The 19,733-nt window shown below is 33.8% G+C and overlaps 1 protein-coding gene across 3 annotated transcripts in view; it reads left to right on the top strand.

Annotated features, from left to right (window-relative positions):
- Positions 1 to 12,411, top strand: part of LOC119836550 (homeotic protein distal-less) — a 97,317-nt gene extending 84,906 nt beyond the window's left edge. Inside the window, exons 4-8 of one of the 3 annotated variants that reach the window (XM_038361934.1) lie at positions 6,741 to 6,870; positions 7,288 to 7,475; positions 8,092 to 8,172; positions 10,213 to 10,349; positions 11,338 to 12,411. In XM_038361934.1, coding sequence (XP_038217862.1) covers positions 6,741 to 6,870; positions 7,288 to 7,475; positions 8,092 to 8,172; positions 10,213 to 10,349; positions 11,338 to 11,356 — 555 coding nt within the window. In that variant the 3' untranslated portion in view covers positions 11,357 to 12,411. The other 2 variants (XM_038361933.1, XM_038361932.1) reach the window with 2 other exon arrangements.
- Positions 12,412 to 19,733: the final 7,322 nt, after the last annotated feature.

Raw genomic sequence — 19,733 nt, 5'->3', positions numbered from 1 at the left:
AGTTGTTCGTTAGTACGATAGTGTGTAGATACGTAACGGATGCAAGATTTGATGTAATGTTGTTTCTTTCAATCTAAAAAAAACATGGATGCATAGAATGGTTGATTGCACTATTTGATTGCTAAGCACTTTATAGGTTAGGCAACATAACACTGTTAGTTTGACGATGGGTAACCATTAAGGTCAATAACTTCAAGTTTTTATGTCTTTTCACATAACTTGTCGCTACTAACAAGCGGTTTTTGATACCGCGTAAACCCAATCGAAACCAATACAAGACAATGTATTTGGTTTGTATTACATACAGTATACATTATAGCCTCGTATAATTAGAAAAATCAACCTAATTATCTACAACCAGCCTCATTACTAACAGTAATAAATATACCTTATCTCATATTTGAAAACATAAGAAAATGCTCTCGAATTAAATATTGACACAAAGTCAATTCAATCATCAAATTAAAGAATTAGACACTACATTCACATAATTTAGTTTTTCCTTAATACTTATTTTATGTAACTTTACTAATTGAATTGTTATTTCAACAAAAAGTGAAGTCCCGTGGCCCCTAGTGGGGTATGGGGCAGATGATGTACATCTGTTTCACTGATCGGTTTTCATTACGGACAAGTCCTGCTATACCGAGATTTCTTTTGAATTGAACCCAGGGCTACGGTTCTACGCTCACGCGTTAACCACTGTACCAAGGAGGCGGTCATTCTATATATTTCAACAAAGAAATCCTAATTCGATCAGTTTCCCCCACAGGGAATCTGCCAACGCTGCATACAATAACGAAATTCCCTCTCGCATAAACCCGTCCCGAGTGTTCGAATAGCTGTATCCGAAGTTCTTGGTGCTATGCGGTCTATGCCGGTGCGTCTTTGTACTCGCCGACTGTAGGTATGCTGGGGCGGATTGCATACCGCCGACCAGTGACGAAACGCTTAGTGTGGGAAACGCAGTTGGTCCGATTTAAGCGATTCGTACGTGTGCTTTTTGCTGTGTTTGTTTGACTAAATGTGTATGTTTCTAGATTTACTTGGTATTAATTAGGTAAAGTTGTTATATTGCTTTTCTCTCTTCTATTATTTATCTCTTTACTGCATATTTAAACTATGCTTGCTCCTATATGCAATAATTTCTTATCTATATATTTGTACACTTTCTTGTATGTATTTATACACATTCTGCCTTTTCAAAATTTATATTTCCTATATCCAAAGGTTGCCTGGAAGAAATCGCTTCTAAGCGATAAGGCCGCCAAATTGTACAATAGATATTGTTTATTGGTTTTTGTTAACTGTATGTGCATTGTACAATAAAGTGTTAATAAATAAATAAATAAAGTATGTTCTCCTCTTCTAATGTACCACAACAGATTAAAAATGTTGGAAATATACAATATAGTGATTTATAGTACATAAGGCGACCTTGTTGCTTTTTAGCGATCTCTTCCAGGCCATAGGTAGAGCTTAAAGATAATTGATAAATATAAAATAAATGGCTATGATAATTTCATTTACTTGGTTGTTAATTGTGCATAGATATATTCCTTTTAGAAGAAAGTTTTCTTGGAAAGAAAAAGAAAGCTTTTTTTCATTGGATAGATTATTTTTATTGGATATATCGGACATTCAAATCAAAGCAAAATTATTTCTGTTACCAAGCTGGGGAACAATCGGGGAAATGTCACGCCTTCACAGAAAACCGGCGTGAAATAATAGCATGCTATTGTGTTTCGTACGGTGAGTGGGGGAGCCGGAGGCCTATTTCCTTCTCCTAGCCCTTCCCAGTCCATTCCTCCTTTCCAGTCATCAATCCTTTCCCTATCCTTTACCTCTTAAAAGTGACTAGCGCGTTCGTAGAGGCACTACCTCTGCGAATGTTCACGGGCGGTGGTGATCGCTTAGCATCAGGCGAACCACCAGCTCAGTTGCCCAAAAGTAAAACAAACTGACACTGAAGTAAATTCCTTGTACTCATAATATAAAATAAAGAGTTTGTTTGTTTGTTTGCTAAATTCAGCAACTACAGGACCGATTTAAAAAATTCTCACATCGTTGGATTCGTTAGTGATCCCTGAGAGCTGTAAGATATATACCATGAGTGAAGCCGAGGCGGATGGCTAGTGTACCTGTATCTACAATATTCGTTTATTCGATAGATATGTTTTAATCAATTAGGAATCGAACTCACTTTGACGTAAAGAAAATAAGGAAGGCCACTAGCTGCGCCCCGCGGTTTCACGCGCGTAAGTCTGTATTCCGTAAGACATCGGGATAAAAAGTTGCCTATGTGTCATTTTAGTTGTCCAGCTGTCTACGGAGCAAATTTTATTGCAATCGGTTCAGTAGTTTTTGCGTGAAAGAGCAACAAACACACACACACATCCTTACAAACTTTCGCATTTATAATATTAGTAGGATAGTAGGATTATTAGGATAGTATTTGCTAATGCGTTATATCCCTTAACAAAAAGCTTACGTAATAAACGCTATAACCAATAGAATAAGTTAGGTATCGTAGGTTAACGCATAGATTGACCTGCGTAATAGGGGTGGGGTCACGCGTAGGGATGTGCAGTTCAGATCGATGAATGTTTAATGAATTATCGATGTAATTCGATAAACCATTATGGAAACGGAAAACGGAAAGCAAGACTTTAAGGAGATATTAGTTGAAATTATGAGTTACTTGTACATAACTTGATAAAAAGGAAATATGAGTATGACAAATATGAGTTGTATTATATTTATGACTAACATGTTTTAATAAGCAATGATGGCTCAGTGATGAGAACCTCGAACTTCAAAATCGATAAGTCGGGGTTCGAGACCGGGCGAGCGTGCAGGAAATAAATTGATTTTTCAATTTATCTGCACATGTGGATAACGTCACCACTGCTTAAAACGGTAAAAGAAAACATCGTGAGGAAACCGGCATCTCCAAGAATCAAAAGTTCGACGACATATGACAACCCGCACTTGGCCAGCGTGGTGGATTATGCCTGAACCCTCATAGGAGGCCTGTCTCCCAGCTGTGGGAACATATATAGGCTGATGACGAATGAACGATGGTTTAATAACGAAATGTAAAAGTTCAAATAAAAAAAATCAATTAAATTAATAAGTGCTTCGTATACTTCAAAGAAAATCCTCCTTCATTAATGAGATATAAAAATTAAACAATAAATAAACATTAAAAACAATTGAATATTTCAAACAGAAACTGCTCGTGGTTTAGCTTAAAAAACGATTAAATATTATGAGCAGAGCAATAAGTTTAAAAATCGATTTAACACCAAATGGTATGTAATATCGACTCGAATCAATTGATTTTCAAATAGACTTCATAAATCTAATGAATTTTTATTTCATAAAACTAACATATCGTGTATGTCTTAATCATTGCTAATAGACTCGATCGTTGATTATTTGTTATTACTTTCACTTATGGAAACTGATTTATAAGTCACTAGCTGCGCCCCGCGGTTTCACCCGCGTCAGTCCGTATCCCGTAGGAATATCGGGATGAAAAGTTGCCTGTATGTTATTCCATTTGTCCAGCTGTCTACGTACCAAATTTCATTGCAAAAGAGTAACAAACACACACACATCCTTACCAACTTTCGCATTTATATTATTGGTAGGATTGGTAATATCACAACAAAATTTTAGATGTTAAAAAAGTTTAAATAGTTATCCTCCCAGGTCTTAATCATTACAAAAAATTACTTTACGCTTCCATCGCAGCGTCAACTTCAATTAGTACACGTAATTTGACTTTAAAAAGAACCATCGATAAAATAAAAATAAATCGCGAACAGTAGCGATCCAAATAGCACTTAGCCGGAGGCTCCTTTTCCTTACCCTTCCCAGTCCTTTCCTTTACTCCTCTCGCCAATACTTTCTTAATCCCTTCCCAAAAAGTCTGCAATTCAATTGTAGAGGCATAAGGTATGCAATGGACTTTATGCCTCTATAAATGTCCATGGGCGGTGGAAGCGCTTACCATCAGGCGACCTACCAGATCCATTGCTGACTGTGACAAAAAAAAACTTAATAAGCTAAAAAAATCTAGATTAATTTATCGATACAAGCCTTGAGTTTCTTGCTATGAATGAATCACCAATACAGATATATAAGTCAATATTTACTACACACAAAATTTATGTCCATTGATTAAAATACCAGAATACTAGTTTTACGTTATATAATATAATTATAACCATGAATCATGGTTAAATTGTTATTTTTATCACGTTTTTGTGTACCGTTAATAAGATTTCATTTAATAATGACTGTCGTCGCGCCTTACCTGACCGAATGAATGTTTTTTGATGGTGCACTTAATTAAGATAATTATTATTTTTAAATACGGTTAAAGTGTTTATTTTAACGTGTCGCGGCTTTTGAAGTGAACCGGTTGTGTTGAGCAATTAAAGGTGTACAAATTGTGTTTTTTTTTTGTTTGTTTTGTTGTTTGATTGAGGAAAGGTCTTATTTATGTTAAATTTTATTGAATATATTATGCCGATCATTGGTTTCACGTGATTATGATTGAGGGATAATTAAGAAATTTTATATACTGAAGATCTTGTGATTATAGGGACCTTTTGGTATGTATCTTTTATTATAATAACCTGCGCCCCGCGGTTTCACCCGCGTAAGTCCGTATCCCGTAGGAATATCGGGATAGAAAGTTGCCTATATGTTATTCCAGTTGTCCAGCTATCTACGTACCAAATTTCATTGCAATCGGTTCAGTAGTTTTTGCGTGAAAGAGTAATAAACACACACACTTCCTACAAACTTTCGCATTTATAATATGAGTAGGATTAGTAGGATTAGTAAGGTGCGTATTCGCATAATGCTTATAATATACGTTTATGATTAATATCTATTGTTTTATACCTTACCTGCCATTTTTAATCATAATTTACATCTTATATTTGAAATCAAGATAATATTTCAAATAATTAATGTATTCATATACAAATTTTAATATTTTTTCAAGTCTTATTAACAACTAAATATATTAAAAGTTACAGTAAAAGAAAAGGGTTGAATTTCAGTACATAAATATGTTATCTCACCATCAATGTTACATTATATTTTAATGTTAATTGAATCGTGTTCGCACTAAAAGCAAATGAATCAACCAATTTGTCAATCGATAAATGAATTATCGACAAATTATATCGACGCGGTCACGTCACTAGCTAACGGTGTAACGACTGGCAGGCTCCGCCCTCGCCCATGACATCTATAAATATAGCGAAACACTGTGCGTAGGGGTGATTCAGACAAATTGTTCCATTGTAGGTTTGGTTAGCGCGCTACTAGGCTTGGCACGCGACTTCACTTGTACATGGAGGAAATTTAAGATCTGTATATGTCTTCAATAGCGGTGCCCTGTGGTTTCACCTGCGTTGTACATGTTATATAGCCTTCCTTATGTTTATAGTCTTCCTCAATGGATGATCTATTCAATACAATTAAAAATGATTTTTATTTCAGTAGTTACCGAGATTAGCATGTCCAAACAAACAAACGGCTCTCTACATAGCCACACAGAGACCCACAGACGCACAGAGCTATATAGATTATATATAGATATTGTATATAAACAATTTACATGTCCACAAAATGTTGCTCTTTCACGCAAAAACTGCTGATTCGATTGCAATGAAATTTGGTACGTAGACAGCTGGACAACTGGAATAACATATAGGCAACTTTTTATCCCGATATTCCTACGTAATACGGACTTACGCGGGTGAAACCGCGGGGCGCAGCTAATAAAACTTAACAATATATTCCTAACCTAAAATAATAATAACTATTTACCCGGATGCAATAACCGCTATTGAAAATATATATATTATTTCGCATTCTATGAAGCAGAAATATCAATATAATTACTCGCTCGGTACATCAGCTCTGATTATATTTTTCCTCGAACAATTACACACGCAAAAACGGGCGAGGTCGCGGCAATAACACAATATTATGTAACACGGATAGCGCTTTTTGATGTATTTTTATTATATTTAATCTGAAGTTATCTTTTTGTAGTTAGAAAGCATTAGTTTTTGAGAAATAATTTAAAAAAAGCTAGATCTTTAAAACTTTTGATGGTTGTTTTAATAGATACAGTGGTTTAAAAAGGAAGTTTTATATCTATAATAACATGTATACTACTCCGAATTTAACGCGTGTGAAGCTGCGGGCACAAGCTAGTTCGTCATACATAAAAATTGGCCTGTTATTGTGTTATTTTTAGTTATTTGCCACCTTTATAACCAATATTCCCTAAATCGAAGAAGGTTCTCGAAGGTTCTCGATGCGAATGATTTCTGTTGTTATTTTATAACTCGATGACTTCGTGTGATTTCAATTAATTCACGCGATTATTTTTGTGTGTGTTAGGGAATCGTTGTCATTTGGTACCATTTTAGAATTCGTAGTGATACCTCCCTACCTGTGACGCCAGCGACCATTGTTTTAGAAATAATCTATACTTATATTTTAAAGCTGAAGAGTTTGTATGTTTGAACGCACTAAAGTCATGAACTACTGGTCCGATTTGAAAAATTATTTAAGTGTTAGATAGGTCATTTATTGAAGAAGGCTATAGGCTATATATACAATACGGACGAAGCCGGAGCTGCTCGCTATTTCTTTATATTTAAAGAGTAGTGTAATAATTGATTTATTAATTCTTCCACCAGGTGAAGATATGGTTCCAGAACCGTAGAAGCAAATACAAGAAGATGATGAAGGCAGCCCAAGTGGGAGCACCTCCCCCCAGCCTAGGCCTTCCCCCAGGAAGTCCGCCCAATAATAACCAATTATTACACGGTGAGTACATATATTTAATGAGGTGTGAAATTTTTGCCAGCGATTGCTCTATGATGAACTGATTGGAGAATAAAGTAAAGCCATATTAAACTTGTTTTATAAGCTGGATTGTTTAAAATTTTGTCAAAATTGTTTTTCGTAAATAGAACCGAGAGACCCCGGATACGATTGGATGTCTCAGGATGCACAAATAATGGTAAACAGACAGAGGTCTGACAGGATGCAAAGACTGATCACCTATTTGACCATGAAGAAAATCGATCAGTGAATCATTTTCCCCATAAACTTCACTTATACATTTTTTGAGCTTTATTATCTTTTATCGTTACTGCTCCAGCACATTTCCTAAATCTGAACACACATATATAAAACATAAATATCCAAAAGTTGTTTATAATAGTAATAACTCCCATATAGGTGGTGGAGGAAGCTCCAGCGGTTCGCAGCACTCGCCCTCCGCGTACCAGAGTGGGCCCACGCAGGCGCACAGTCCCACGCCCAGCTCCACGCCGGTCTCCGAGCTGTCCCCGGGCCTGTCCCCCACTGGCACCCCATGGGACGTGAAGCAGCCGCCACAGCAGTCGTGGGATGTGAAGGTTGGATATGTAAGAAGATTTAAGCATATAAACAATATTTTAATGAACATTGCTCGATTTTTAAAAGAAATTAAAATGCTTCTTATATCTATAGAAGCAATGGATGTCGTCCTTTTGGTAAATTGGAGGTTTTAAAAGAAATGTATGAAAATAATTATTTGATAATCTAATCAGTGTTCTGGGCTATTGTGATATCTTAAAGCAATACTAATTCCAGTGTAGGTAAGTGATGGCGCTAGACTTCCTTTATAGCTCTGTCTCTTTCCCACACTGGAATTAATACTGCTTTGAAACGCCATGGTAAACCTCCTAGTTCTCTTGCCTTAACGTGATTATTTAAGAAGAGAAAAATACTAATTACTGTATTAAAACATTAGGGAATTTCTATAATCCGTACTAATATTATAAAGTTGAAGAGTTTGTTTGTATGTTTGAACGCAGTAATCTCAGGAACTACTGGTCCGATTTGAAAAATTCTTTCCCTGTTAGATAGCCCATTTATCGAGGAAGGCTATAGGCTATATATGTACCACAGGCGAAGCTGGGGCGGACCGCTAGTAGGTGATATTCGCGCTTAAATAATCACAAGTAAATAAAATATCTAATTATTGTTTTCTTTTAACAGCCCAATGCAGGTCGGTCGCCTGACGGTACCTCGTGTGACGTCAAACCCCATCAGCAGTCGTGGGATCCCAGGGTGGGATACGTAAGTATTTCATCTACACTTACATTATGAAGAGGATATATGTGTTTTTTTGTATGTTTGAAACGTTATCACGCAAAAACCACGGGACTGATTTCAAATATTATTCCACCATTAAACAGCTGCAACTTCACTGAGTGACATAGAGACTGAGTGAGTGAGTAGTAACTGAGTGAGTAACTGAGTGACTGAGTGAGATAGTTCCACGGGCGAACAGCTACTTTGTAACGAAATAAAGCAAATCCTGACCCGTTTTAAGCATAAGTATGTCATATGTCATCTTCAGTCCGTCATATTCAGTCACTAGGTATCCAAACTATCATTATCAAGACTTAAAGCTATCTGCGCACAAAATTTAATCGAAATCAGTTCAATGATAGCGTAACAAATAAACAAAATTTTCCAAAATGTACATACGAATTGTCTAATACATTATAATTAAATTCAATCTTCATAATTCCGAAACAAACATACGAGTTTTTTAATACATTAATATTATTAAATTCAAATTTGGAATCGAAATATAAAAAATCTTTTTCAACGGCTAACGTATTACATCACGTTAAATGTAGAAAAGTGGTGGACTTTAACAATGTAAAAGAAACCTAGGGCTCTCGAAAATCTAGGACGAGGGCGCTGTAACTGTTTTTGGGGTGAGAACTGAACTCTCTTTTTACTAATGGTTAACGCCTTTTTTAACTTTTTTATAATATAACGATAAGTGGATTTGATGATTGTACTTTTAAATACATTTTAAATAAAATAAGGCTGTAGACAAACGTGTAAATTAATAATATAGTTATAATATGTTATATAATATAAATAAATCAATCACTACAAACAAAGTCGCTTTATGTCCTTATATATGCTTAAATCTTTAAAAATGCGCATCAGATTTTACCCCGGGGCATATGCCTATGCCATTTCAGAATCTGAAACCGCCCCCCGGGACATTGGCAACATTTTATTAGATTTATTATATACACTTTAATTCAATAACAATTTAAAGTTAGGAGTTATTAAACTGAGTAGTAATTCATATATCCCGGGTGCGGTGGGCACACCCATAGTAAATTGATGATCACGCAACACGCGTGATGTTTATATAGGTAATTATATACCACTATATTTTATTACGATTACTTTGACCACCTCCTTGGTACAGTGGTTAACGCGTGAGCATAGAACCGAAAGGTGCTGGGTTCAATTTCCGGTGGGGACGCATAAAAAATAATGTCTCGGTCTGGCAGGCCACACGGGTGATCACCTACTTGTCTCTAAAGAAAATCGATCAGTGAAACATGTACATCATCTGTCCCATACCCCACTAGGGGCTACGGGACTTCACTTTTTATATTTTCTTACGAGTTGCGGATCAGTGGTTGAGGCAGTTTGTTGCTGAGAAGTCGCGGGTTCGATACTGTTAGCAATGATTGTATGATAGGCGTTTAAATTTTTCTACATATTCAATAATATTTTTACTCGAATCGATAGATATATATTCAATAATAATAGCGGTCCACCACAAGCTTTTACTTCATATCTTAAAATTTGCAAAATTGATCAACCCGTTCTCGAGTTTTACACTTACATTCACAACAACACATTAGGCGATTCATTTTTATATAGAGACTAGCTTTTGCCCGCGGCTTCGCATGCGTTATTTTGGAGCAGTTTAATAGATGTCATTATACATATAACAACCTTCCTCTTGAACCACTCTATCCATTAAGAGCAACCCCATCAAAATCCGTTGCATTGTTTTAAAGATTTAAGCACACATAGGGACTGAGAAGTCGATTTTGTTTTATACGATGTAGTGAAGATAGAGATTTAAGCCTACATAGGGACTGAGAAGTCGATTATCTTTTATATATGTACTGAAGATAGGTATATCATAAGTGACGTATATAATAAGTTTAGCAGCGGCAAGATGAAATCCATTCCATCCCTAGATCGACGTTTCTGGAAGAAATTCACTAGGGCACTATGCTTCTCGAAAAGTTAAAGGGGCATCACAATGTAACTCTATTTTCTTCTCAGGGCGCGCCCCCAGGGCCGTGGGACATGAAAGGTGCGCACGCGCACGCGCTGCACCACCAGGGGGCGCCGCAGCCGCACCCGCCCTACGTGCCACAGTACTCCTGGTACCAGGCGGAGGCGAACCCGGGGCTGCTGACGTGAGTATCTCAATAGGAGATGAATCTCTTATGCATAGCAAAATAAGACTGATTGTAAATGAAAATTTTTTTTTTCGGTTGTGGAAATCGAACCCGCACCGTCTATTGTAATGGTCATTTACCATCAATCAGTCAGAAAATGTGGCATATGGTCCAGTTAAAAACACGTTTTCATACAAAAAGCTGCTCTCTGTTTCTAGTACTAATTCTAATAACTATTATTAACATTTAAAATCTTTTTTCAATGTTATAAAATTACTTATTTATATGTTAATAACATTTATAAGTTATTAAAGAAATTAACACAATACCTTTAAGTTTTCGTATAGATTTGCCACACTAAACATGAAATTTTCTATTATTTACAGTGAAAACGGCCTAGCCTTGTTCCATCGAATGGGTTTAAGGAGCCAATTTTTAGGACCAAATGAACAAAATTACGATAGCTGAAGATCTGCTTAGTTTTAATGTATATTTTCACTTTGTTTTGTAAATTAATGGCAAACACAGCGACTTTTAAATATAATATTTTGCACGCGCGTTTATGCGATATTTCATTATTTACAATCGCTTAAGTTTACAATGGCACTCAGAAATATGAATGGGGGCTTTATTTTTCGGTATACCGAGAAGGCCAGGCTTATTTAAATAAAGAATACTAATTTCGTTGTATAACAATTTAAAAAAAAAATATTCATTATTATTGGCCACTTATAAAAAATATGACAGTTAAAGAGCCTTATTAAATTTTCTAATACAGATAAAAAAATCATTGCACTATTTTCTTTTATCATTATCAAGGTATTGGCCGTCGTCACATGAAATTTTTAACTTTCAAAAAGACCTTGATTTTATTGTTATCGAACCGGAACTTGGCCGGAAATTTGAAAACAGGGTTTTATTGTAATATATATGAATACCATCAAATGACTTCCTATCTTATTGTTCGAAAATCAAATTATTAATACAAAAAATTATTTGTCAACAGGGTCTGGCCTGCCGTGTAACACCGTTGGGTTTACTGAAAATAATAAAAGGAAGTAAAATTATATAATGATAAAAAATTAATCCCCTCTCGCGTTTGTGGAAAACACGACACAACCAACTTTATTATTAAGATATATTTAACAATTAAACATTGTAAATTTTTAGCTATTTTATAGGTTATGTTTACTGTACATGCGTTAAAGCGTTTGCCACAGATAAATAATTGTTCATTTCCCGCCTTTTGGCAGATTAAATGTTAGTTATGTATGCCATTGTAATCTTATGCGTATACAAATTTGGCAATTTCTGAGTATATGTATAGAGATATTTTATTTTTTATTAGGCGTGCAATAATGTACATAATATTATTTGGAGTCCCAGTGCTCATCTTATGTATACAGCATGGAAAACTGTTTTCCAATTTTAATTTTATTGTACTGTCAATACTATTGCCACACTTCAATATAAAAAAATATGAGCTGTCAACGTCAAACATTTTTGTACTCTGTGGCGTATACGCTATAGGTAATTTATTTTTAAAACGTTAACCTTACTATAAACGAAAATTAATAATTTAAGCTTTAAAACCATTATCTATTTATTTAGTAAAACGGGAAAACAAAACCTTTCTGTTGTGATAAATAATTTTAAGATTTTTTTTTTGTTTTTTACGTAGAAAATACTTCGAGTAACGTGGCATGTGCAAAAAATGGAACGCATAAATTTGTATTTATAACGAACGTACTTTCATATTTCTATCTATTTTAATTCTTTAATCAATTTATCGGATTTTTAACGGTATAAATTTTAAATTCGTGAACTATTAGTTGTGAATTACTTAGTATAAATAATTGATATAATATAATTAATTTTGTTAAAAATCCGTTAAATTGGTTAGTGAATATAAGGGTCTTTACGGGATGAATTATTTGTACATATGTTTTGTAAAATATAGAAAATAATATACATATAAATATAGATAGATTAATTACTTCATAATTTCAATGTATAATAAGGAAAGTGGAACTAAGAGAAAAGTGAATTAATTCTTTTGTCAAATAAAAATGGAAAAGATCATGCTGTGTTTTTATTTTATTGCCTTTATTTTTCGAGCGAATGGCAGATATTTGATTTGATTTGATTTGCACACCATTTCTAGCTCAGGAATGGCTGATCAGATTTTAATGATTTTACGAGGAGCCTACCTTGAACTCTATAATTTATAAAAAATTCTCTAAAAATAATTGGTATATACAGAGATAACAGTAAAATGTTTAATGCAATAAATATTATAATTAAATTGTTATCATAATTATCAAGTGAATATTGATCATTTGTGCTGACATTTCAATAAAAGAAACAGAAGAAATTTAGTGTAAAGGAAATTTTCTTTCTCCATTTATTTATATACATCTTATTGTGTCAAAGTACAGAAACTAGTCTACAATAGTTTTTACTTCAAATTGTATTTGATTGGATTGAGTTTGTCCATCTCATTTTATACCTTATTAGTAGATAGAATATAGATAAATTTCAACTAATCGATACAAATAAGCACAATGTACAAATCGATTTTTCTAAATAATGGACAGCTGAGCTGGTGGTTCGCCTGATGGTAAGCGATCACCACCGCCCTTAAACTCTTGTAGAGGTAGGGCCGTTGCAAATAAATGCATTGGCTTCTTATTAGAGATAAAACATAAAGAAAGGATTTTTGCAATATATTATTCAAGTATTTATTTTATACCATATAACACAAAATACCTTAAATCCATGTTATAAAGTAAAATTTACGTTTACTTACGATAATAATGTATTTACAATAATGACGCCATATCGTCATTATCTATTCTTTGCGATCTTCCGCGAAGTGTTTGCTCACGATGATCTAGTACTTCATTGATTGAATCAGTGTAATGCTGGTTATAGTATGAGAAATATTAATATTTCCCTGTTTACGAAGTGGGTGTTTATTCTAAAAAGTAAGTAAATCACGAGAATGAACTAAACAGAAAATAAATTGAATAAGAAATGATTCTGACAATGTTTATGGCATAGCTAAAAAGATTTACAGTTATTGAACTGAAAATTACAGACATGCGGGATTTGAAACTAGATTTGACTGTTTAATTGAAATTTATAGTTGGAAACTATTCTCATTGAATATAAATTGTTGCAAAAACAATACGTTTCCATGACAATTCATTTGAAAATACGATAGGAACAAAGCAAGGTGAAAACAATGTATTCGGACTATTAGCATGTAATAACAATACATACTAAAAATTAATACCTAAAGCAAATATACCAGGACTTTTTACATTAGTTTTCGTCGTTTAATAAACGTTGATGACATTTGAAAAGTTCGAAATTTTCCCGCCAAATTGTGACATTTCTTTTTTTTTCAGACAGCTGCACAGGTCATAGACGCAAAGAAATTCAAAGGCTAGTCGCATATTACAGGGAATTACATAATAAGATATGTGAAAAAAAAAAGTTTCGTATCCTGTCAATTGCTACTTTGCATACTACGTGCCTTAGTGTTGTCATATCCATTTATGTTTTAAATGCAAATTACGCACATCAATGCTGTATGATTAAAATGCTTATGTTTTTAAGGATGACAATTACTTGTCTTTATTGTTATGGCACACTTATAATTACAAATAATTATTAAATAGATAGATCAAAAGAAATTTCTTCAAGCTGGTAATTTTTATGGGTTGGAAGCTGTTTAAAGAAATGTGCTTAATTTTATTTCACACAAACTATAAATATATGAAAATATAATTTGTTTCTATTCATATTAGTTTTTTTTTCTATTTTAAATAATTATTATGAAGCTAAAAAAAATTGTCTTAACTATAATTACATAAATCCTACTAATATTATAGACGCGAAAGTTTGTAAGGATGTGTGTGTGTTTGTTGCTCTTTCACGCAAAAACTACTGAACCGATTGCAATGAAATTTGGTACGTAGAAATTATTCCTTATTTATTTATTATTATTTATTATTCTTATCCCTTCCCAAAAAGTTGGCAATCCATTTGTAGAGGCGTAAGGTCTGCAATGGACCTTACGCCTCTCCAAATGTTCATGGGCGGTGGTAGCGCTTACCATCAGGCGTCCCACCAGCTCCATTGCCGACTGTAACATAAAAAAAAAAAGTATGTCAATTACAGTAATCTACAGTATTCTTTGTTATAAACAAATATATTGAGTTAGATCTGTATTATGTACTAATAAAAATGGCTGTGCTCTGGACTCTAGGCATTAGGGCTGCTGCATATAACCAATACGTCATATAAATGTAGACTATGCAATAGAGGCCATAGAAAAAATTGCTTTCTAAGCATGAGAACATCCATTTTTATGTAATAGCAGACAACCGAGCTAAAGTTCGTCTGATGGTAAGCGATTATCACCGCCCATGAGCATTATCCGAGGTATCTAAAATACATTGCCTTGACAATTTAACATTATAATGTATTTTTTTTTTTTGCATGTGGTGTTTACCTACAAAAAATTGTATGCTAAGTGCATTAAGATTGACGTGATGGTTATCTGTATAATAATTACTAGTAAACCTTTAAATAAATAAATAAATTTCGATTTAAGGGAGAAGGGAAGGAGAAAGACTGGAAAAGGAATGGAACAATATTTTCAAGTGTCAATACGGAAATAAAAATAAAAGTTATCTAGATACAGTTTATTACTGTCTGCGACAATAATGAAAACCAACCGGTTCAAAGGACTAAACTATCTAAACAAACTATAAACTAACATGCTGGAACTCCCCGCGTCTAAGTCTCTAACTCTTAGGACGTTCGTTTAAATTCATGTTATATATGCCGTTAAAAAAAATCGTATTTCTAGGCAGAAATCTTTTTTTTATTAGCTAGATACGATTCATTATATCGATGAGATAGCGTTTTACTATAAAAAGTTCGAAATAGCCAAATTGTTTGTTTGACCCATATAGGACCCATCGATTTATTAATTCTAACAACATAATTAGTAGGTCATTATGGTTAGATAAATCTGTCCTTAAAAAAATCCTAGCTCCAATTATGAATTTCTCGTAATTAAACCTTATTTTTTCCAATCCGGAAATTCATTATTTCATCATCCATTAGGACTTAATTTACCATTAAAAACTAAATTTGTAATTTTTTTGTTTACTCCGCCTATTAAATACTATATCATCAACCGTTTAATAATATATTAGTTAAACGATAAGATTTGTTTTATATCGCAAGATATGTATTCGATTTTCATAAAATATAAACGGGTTTTTCGTACATTTTAGCATCGTTCAGTCGTATTTAAATTAGTTGTTTTTTTCCTTTCCAAGCGGCGGTGTATGAGGCTATGTATGCGAGTAAAACCTAGCAGAGGTCCTACCACTGCAAAGTTTATGGCTGCTGGTTGATATTAGAAGTACTAACTCAATTGCCAGCTGTAAAATTAAAACAAAGTTTAATATACGATATGTTCTACATAATTTCTAAACTCAAATATCAATGCGTAAACTCATAAACATTAATATAATACATAAAAAATATATTGATTTGCCTTCACAATCATTAAACTACTGAGTAGTTTTAACGTTGTGAAAGACTAGTGTCTGAAAGAGGTCGTAAAAAGACCTGTAGTACAGATCACTAGGACTAACACTAACATTAACAACAATCAGGCGATTATTTAGGAGAAAAAGTACGGTATGTATTCGATATGAGCCACAGATTGTAAAAAGCGAAACCTTTAAACTAAATGGCTTTCCAACACCTTCATTCTTTGGATGGAACTTGATATCACAGACTTTGGTGCAACATTGTAACAATTCTGACTCAAACTCAAACTCAAGCATTGTTTTTATTCATTCTGACTTCTTATAGAAACACTTTTGAATCGTCATAACATTGTTTTGACATTTACCACCAGTTCGGAGAGCAGTTTCTACAGAGAAGAGTCGGTAAGAAACTCTGTAGTTGCTCTTTTCAAATATTGTCAATTTTACGTTTTAATTACACTAATATTATAAAAATGTGAAAGTTGTTTGTTTGGATGTTTGTCCGTCAATCACGCTGAAACTACTGAACGTATTTTGATGAATTTGCTATACAGACAGGCTATGAGCTGACTTGGGTGATAGGATACTTTGTATCCCGATATAATGCTCTCTTTGGATAAAATAGATACCTTGATAACCGGGCAGAGCCGGGATGAACGTCTAGTTCTACATAAAACTAACTTGACTAATTTTAAAATGAGTATGAATTAATTGGCTTCATTCTCTTATATTTTAAAGTAATTAATTAAATATACCGCAATAAACATTGTTAGTTATTATCTTTTATAATATAAGTTATCTATAACGGATTTATCTACTTTCAACTGACTAAAAAGTAAGAGTTTATCAATTCGATTATATTTTTGTGGCTTGGTGAACCGTTTTGTATGATCCCTTTTATATATGAAAGTTGATACCTATTATTTAGTAATTTATTTAACAGGTACATCAACAGATCGCACATGTGACATTAAATAATAAATTTAAGTGACAACAATCGTATGTTTGATCTATTAATTATGTACCCAACATTGCAAAAAAAGAAAATTAACTGTAGTAAATCAGAATGGGTTATATAGTTTAAACAATACATTAATTCTATATTTAAATTCTAAGACGTTTTGCTTACCTTATTGCGTCTCTTCTGTGTGTTTCTATTTAAATTTGGCATATTTCTGGCAATTAGAAACGGTATTTTTTAAATAGTTATAGACCAAGCTTTATGGTCGGCTTACTCTATGGTGTATCTTTGTTTTATACCATACGTTTACACGTAATATGTAGCAGTGTCGGAATTCAAATAAACAGACACAAGTCGAAGTGTTATTAACCAACAACAGTCGTACATAGCAATGGTTTAATGCGAAGAGGTAACGCAAACACCAATTACATAATACTATTTTGATTGTTTGTTATTTTTCAATTATCAAAAAGAATGTTTAACTCGCCTGGTGTTTGTGATAATGCGTGCTAAATATCATGTCATAAATGGCTACGTAACAATTAAAGAATATTATATTGGAAAACAACAGGACACAGCGAGAATCTTCGTCCTGTTGTTGTCAATAAATATTTAGCTGTATAACTGCTAATGATCCCCTGAAATGCATTTATCACTCCGCATTTGTCGCTTTATAACCAATAAATAGACGGCGACGGGATTCCTGCATGCAAATAACCTTTTTCTTGTCAAACGATTAAAAGATATGTCATGTGTGGTTACAGCCAATATGACTTAGTGCCTTAGCCCACATTTGGCGGGTAAAAAAAAAATATGACATTGACAGAAAGACGTCCGCCATTGCGGTGCGTCCCGCGCAAAATGTAGTGTAATTAAAATGTCGATCAGCAGCCAATTATAATGTGCCTTTATTGAAACGTCCCGCAGATGGTGGAGGTTTTTTACATTGCGGCGTAGTGCAAAGGGATTTTTGTTTTTGCCGCGTTGTAGGCTGGTTGGCTTAGTTTGTCAAATGACATACGTGACTCCGGACTTGGGTACTCGCTAGCGCTTGGTGGAAATTGTTAAGTCGCTTTTTAAACGCAATTAAAATATGTGGAGGCTATAATTAAGCGTGAATTAATGTTTTGTATTTAGAATATAAAACTTGACATTTATTTTTATTTAAAAATATACCTTCTCGAGCTGATAGATTGATACATGTATGCCAAGAGGCACGGAGTAGCCAGCTCAAAATATGAGCATATTCTATTACCAATTTTATAGAATTACGTTATCTGTACCACTCACTTGTTTAAAAAAAATCAAGAGCAAATTTTATCACGTAGTTAACGATGCATAGCACTGCGACAATTATAAAATAGCAGAATGCCAAAAATTTCACCACGTCAAAAGTTTATGTAGAAATTATGTGGCAATTACATGTAACTCGTTTCATAAAGGTCGATAAGTAATAAATATGTGTTGCCAGATGAAAAAAATGACACATTGACAATCAAATTAGGCATTTTTACGTTAATAGGGGGTTAAATGTATCATATACATTCATTCATATAAGTCAATATATTCGTTATTAATTCATTCGTATAAGTAAATCTTGTGGTCATTTATTACTAATATTCTGTTAATCTATAAAAAGAAGTCTGTTTCTAAACTTGATACCTATAAGATGAATGTTAATGTCATTTTATTGCAACTTTCCAATAATCATCATCATCATCATCATCTAGGACACAGGCCTCCTATGAGGATTCAGGCTATAATCCACCACGTTGGCCAAGTGCGGGTTGGCAGATGTCACATGTCGTCGAACTTTTGATTCTCGGACATGCCGGTTTCCTCACGATGTTTTCCTTCACCGTTTTAAGCAGTGGTGATGTTATCCACATGTGCAGATAAACATTAAATTCAGCTTTTCTTCGTAGAAACTTTTGGACTGAACTGGGCACCTGTTCTCTTGTTTGTTTAGTCAAATATCGGAAAATGGAAATGTAATTCTCATGCTACAAGAAGTCTGAAGCATATTACTACCTACATGGGTTAATACCCATGTAGGTAGTAATATGTTAGTTTAGTATAGTTTAGGCAGAGTTTTCTAATGGTCGACACGATGGACTTTTAACGTTACCACCACGAAACAAGGTGTTAATTTCAATGATTGTTTTGTACAACGCCGTTTGGACATTTTTGACGACCTTCTAATAGCCGATTACGTGTACTATGTTATATATAAATACTAGCTGCGCCACGCGGTTTCACCCGCGTAAGTCCGTATCCCATAGGAATATCGGGAGAAAAAGTTGCCTATATGTTATTCCAGTTGTCCAGTTGTCTATGTACCAAATTCATTGCAATCGGTTCTGAAGTTTTTGCGTGAAAGAGCAACAAACACACACATCCTTGCAAACTTTCGCATTTATAATATTAGTAGGATAAGGCTGAAGAGGATGTTTGTTTGAACGCTCTAATCTCAGGAACTACTGACTCGAATTGAAAATTGTTTTTGCGTTGAATGGTCTATTTATTGAGTGAGTCTATTATAAGTTACGTCGTGAGAGAGAGCGAGTGAGTTAACACACACAAACGCACACACGGCATTATTGTTTAATTACCATTAGCATCATCAGCCCATATATGTTCCCACTTCTGGGACCCAGGCCTCCTATGATATGGTTAAAGCTACCACGCTGGTCAAATGCTAAGGCAGATGTCACATGTCGTCGAACTTTTGATTCTTTAGTTTTTTTATTTATATGTCTATGGTTCTTCAATACAAGTAAATACAAAAATATTTAATGAAAAATATATTTTAGAAATATGGTTTAATGAAATTTTTAATATAATAATAATAATAATTAACTC

The sequence above is a fragment of the Zerene cesonia genome, chromosome 24, assembly GCF_012273895.1.
Source record: "Zerene cesonia ecotype Mississippi chromosome 24, Zerene_cesonia_1.1, whole genome shotgun sequence".
NCBI lineage: Eukaryota > Metazoa > Arthropoda > Insecta > Lepidoptera > Pieridae > Zerene > Zerene cesonia.
The sequence above is the reverse complement of the archived record's forward strand: the minus strand, read 5'-3'. Positions and strand labels throughout refer to the sequence as shown.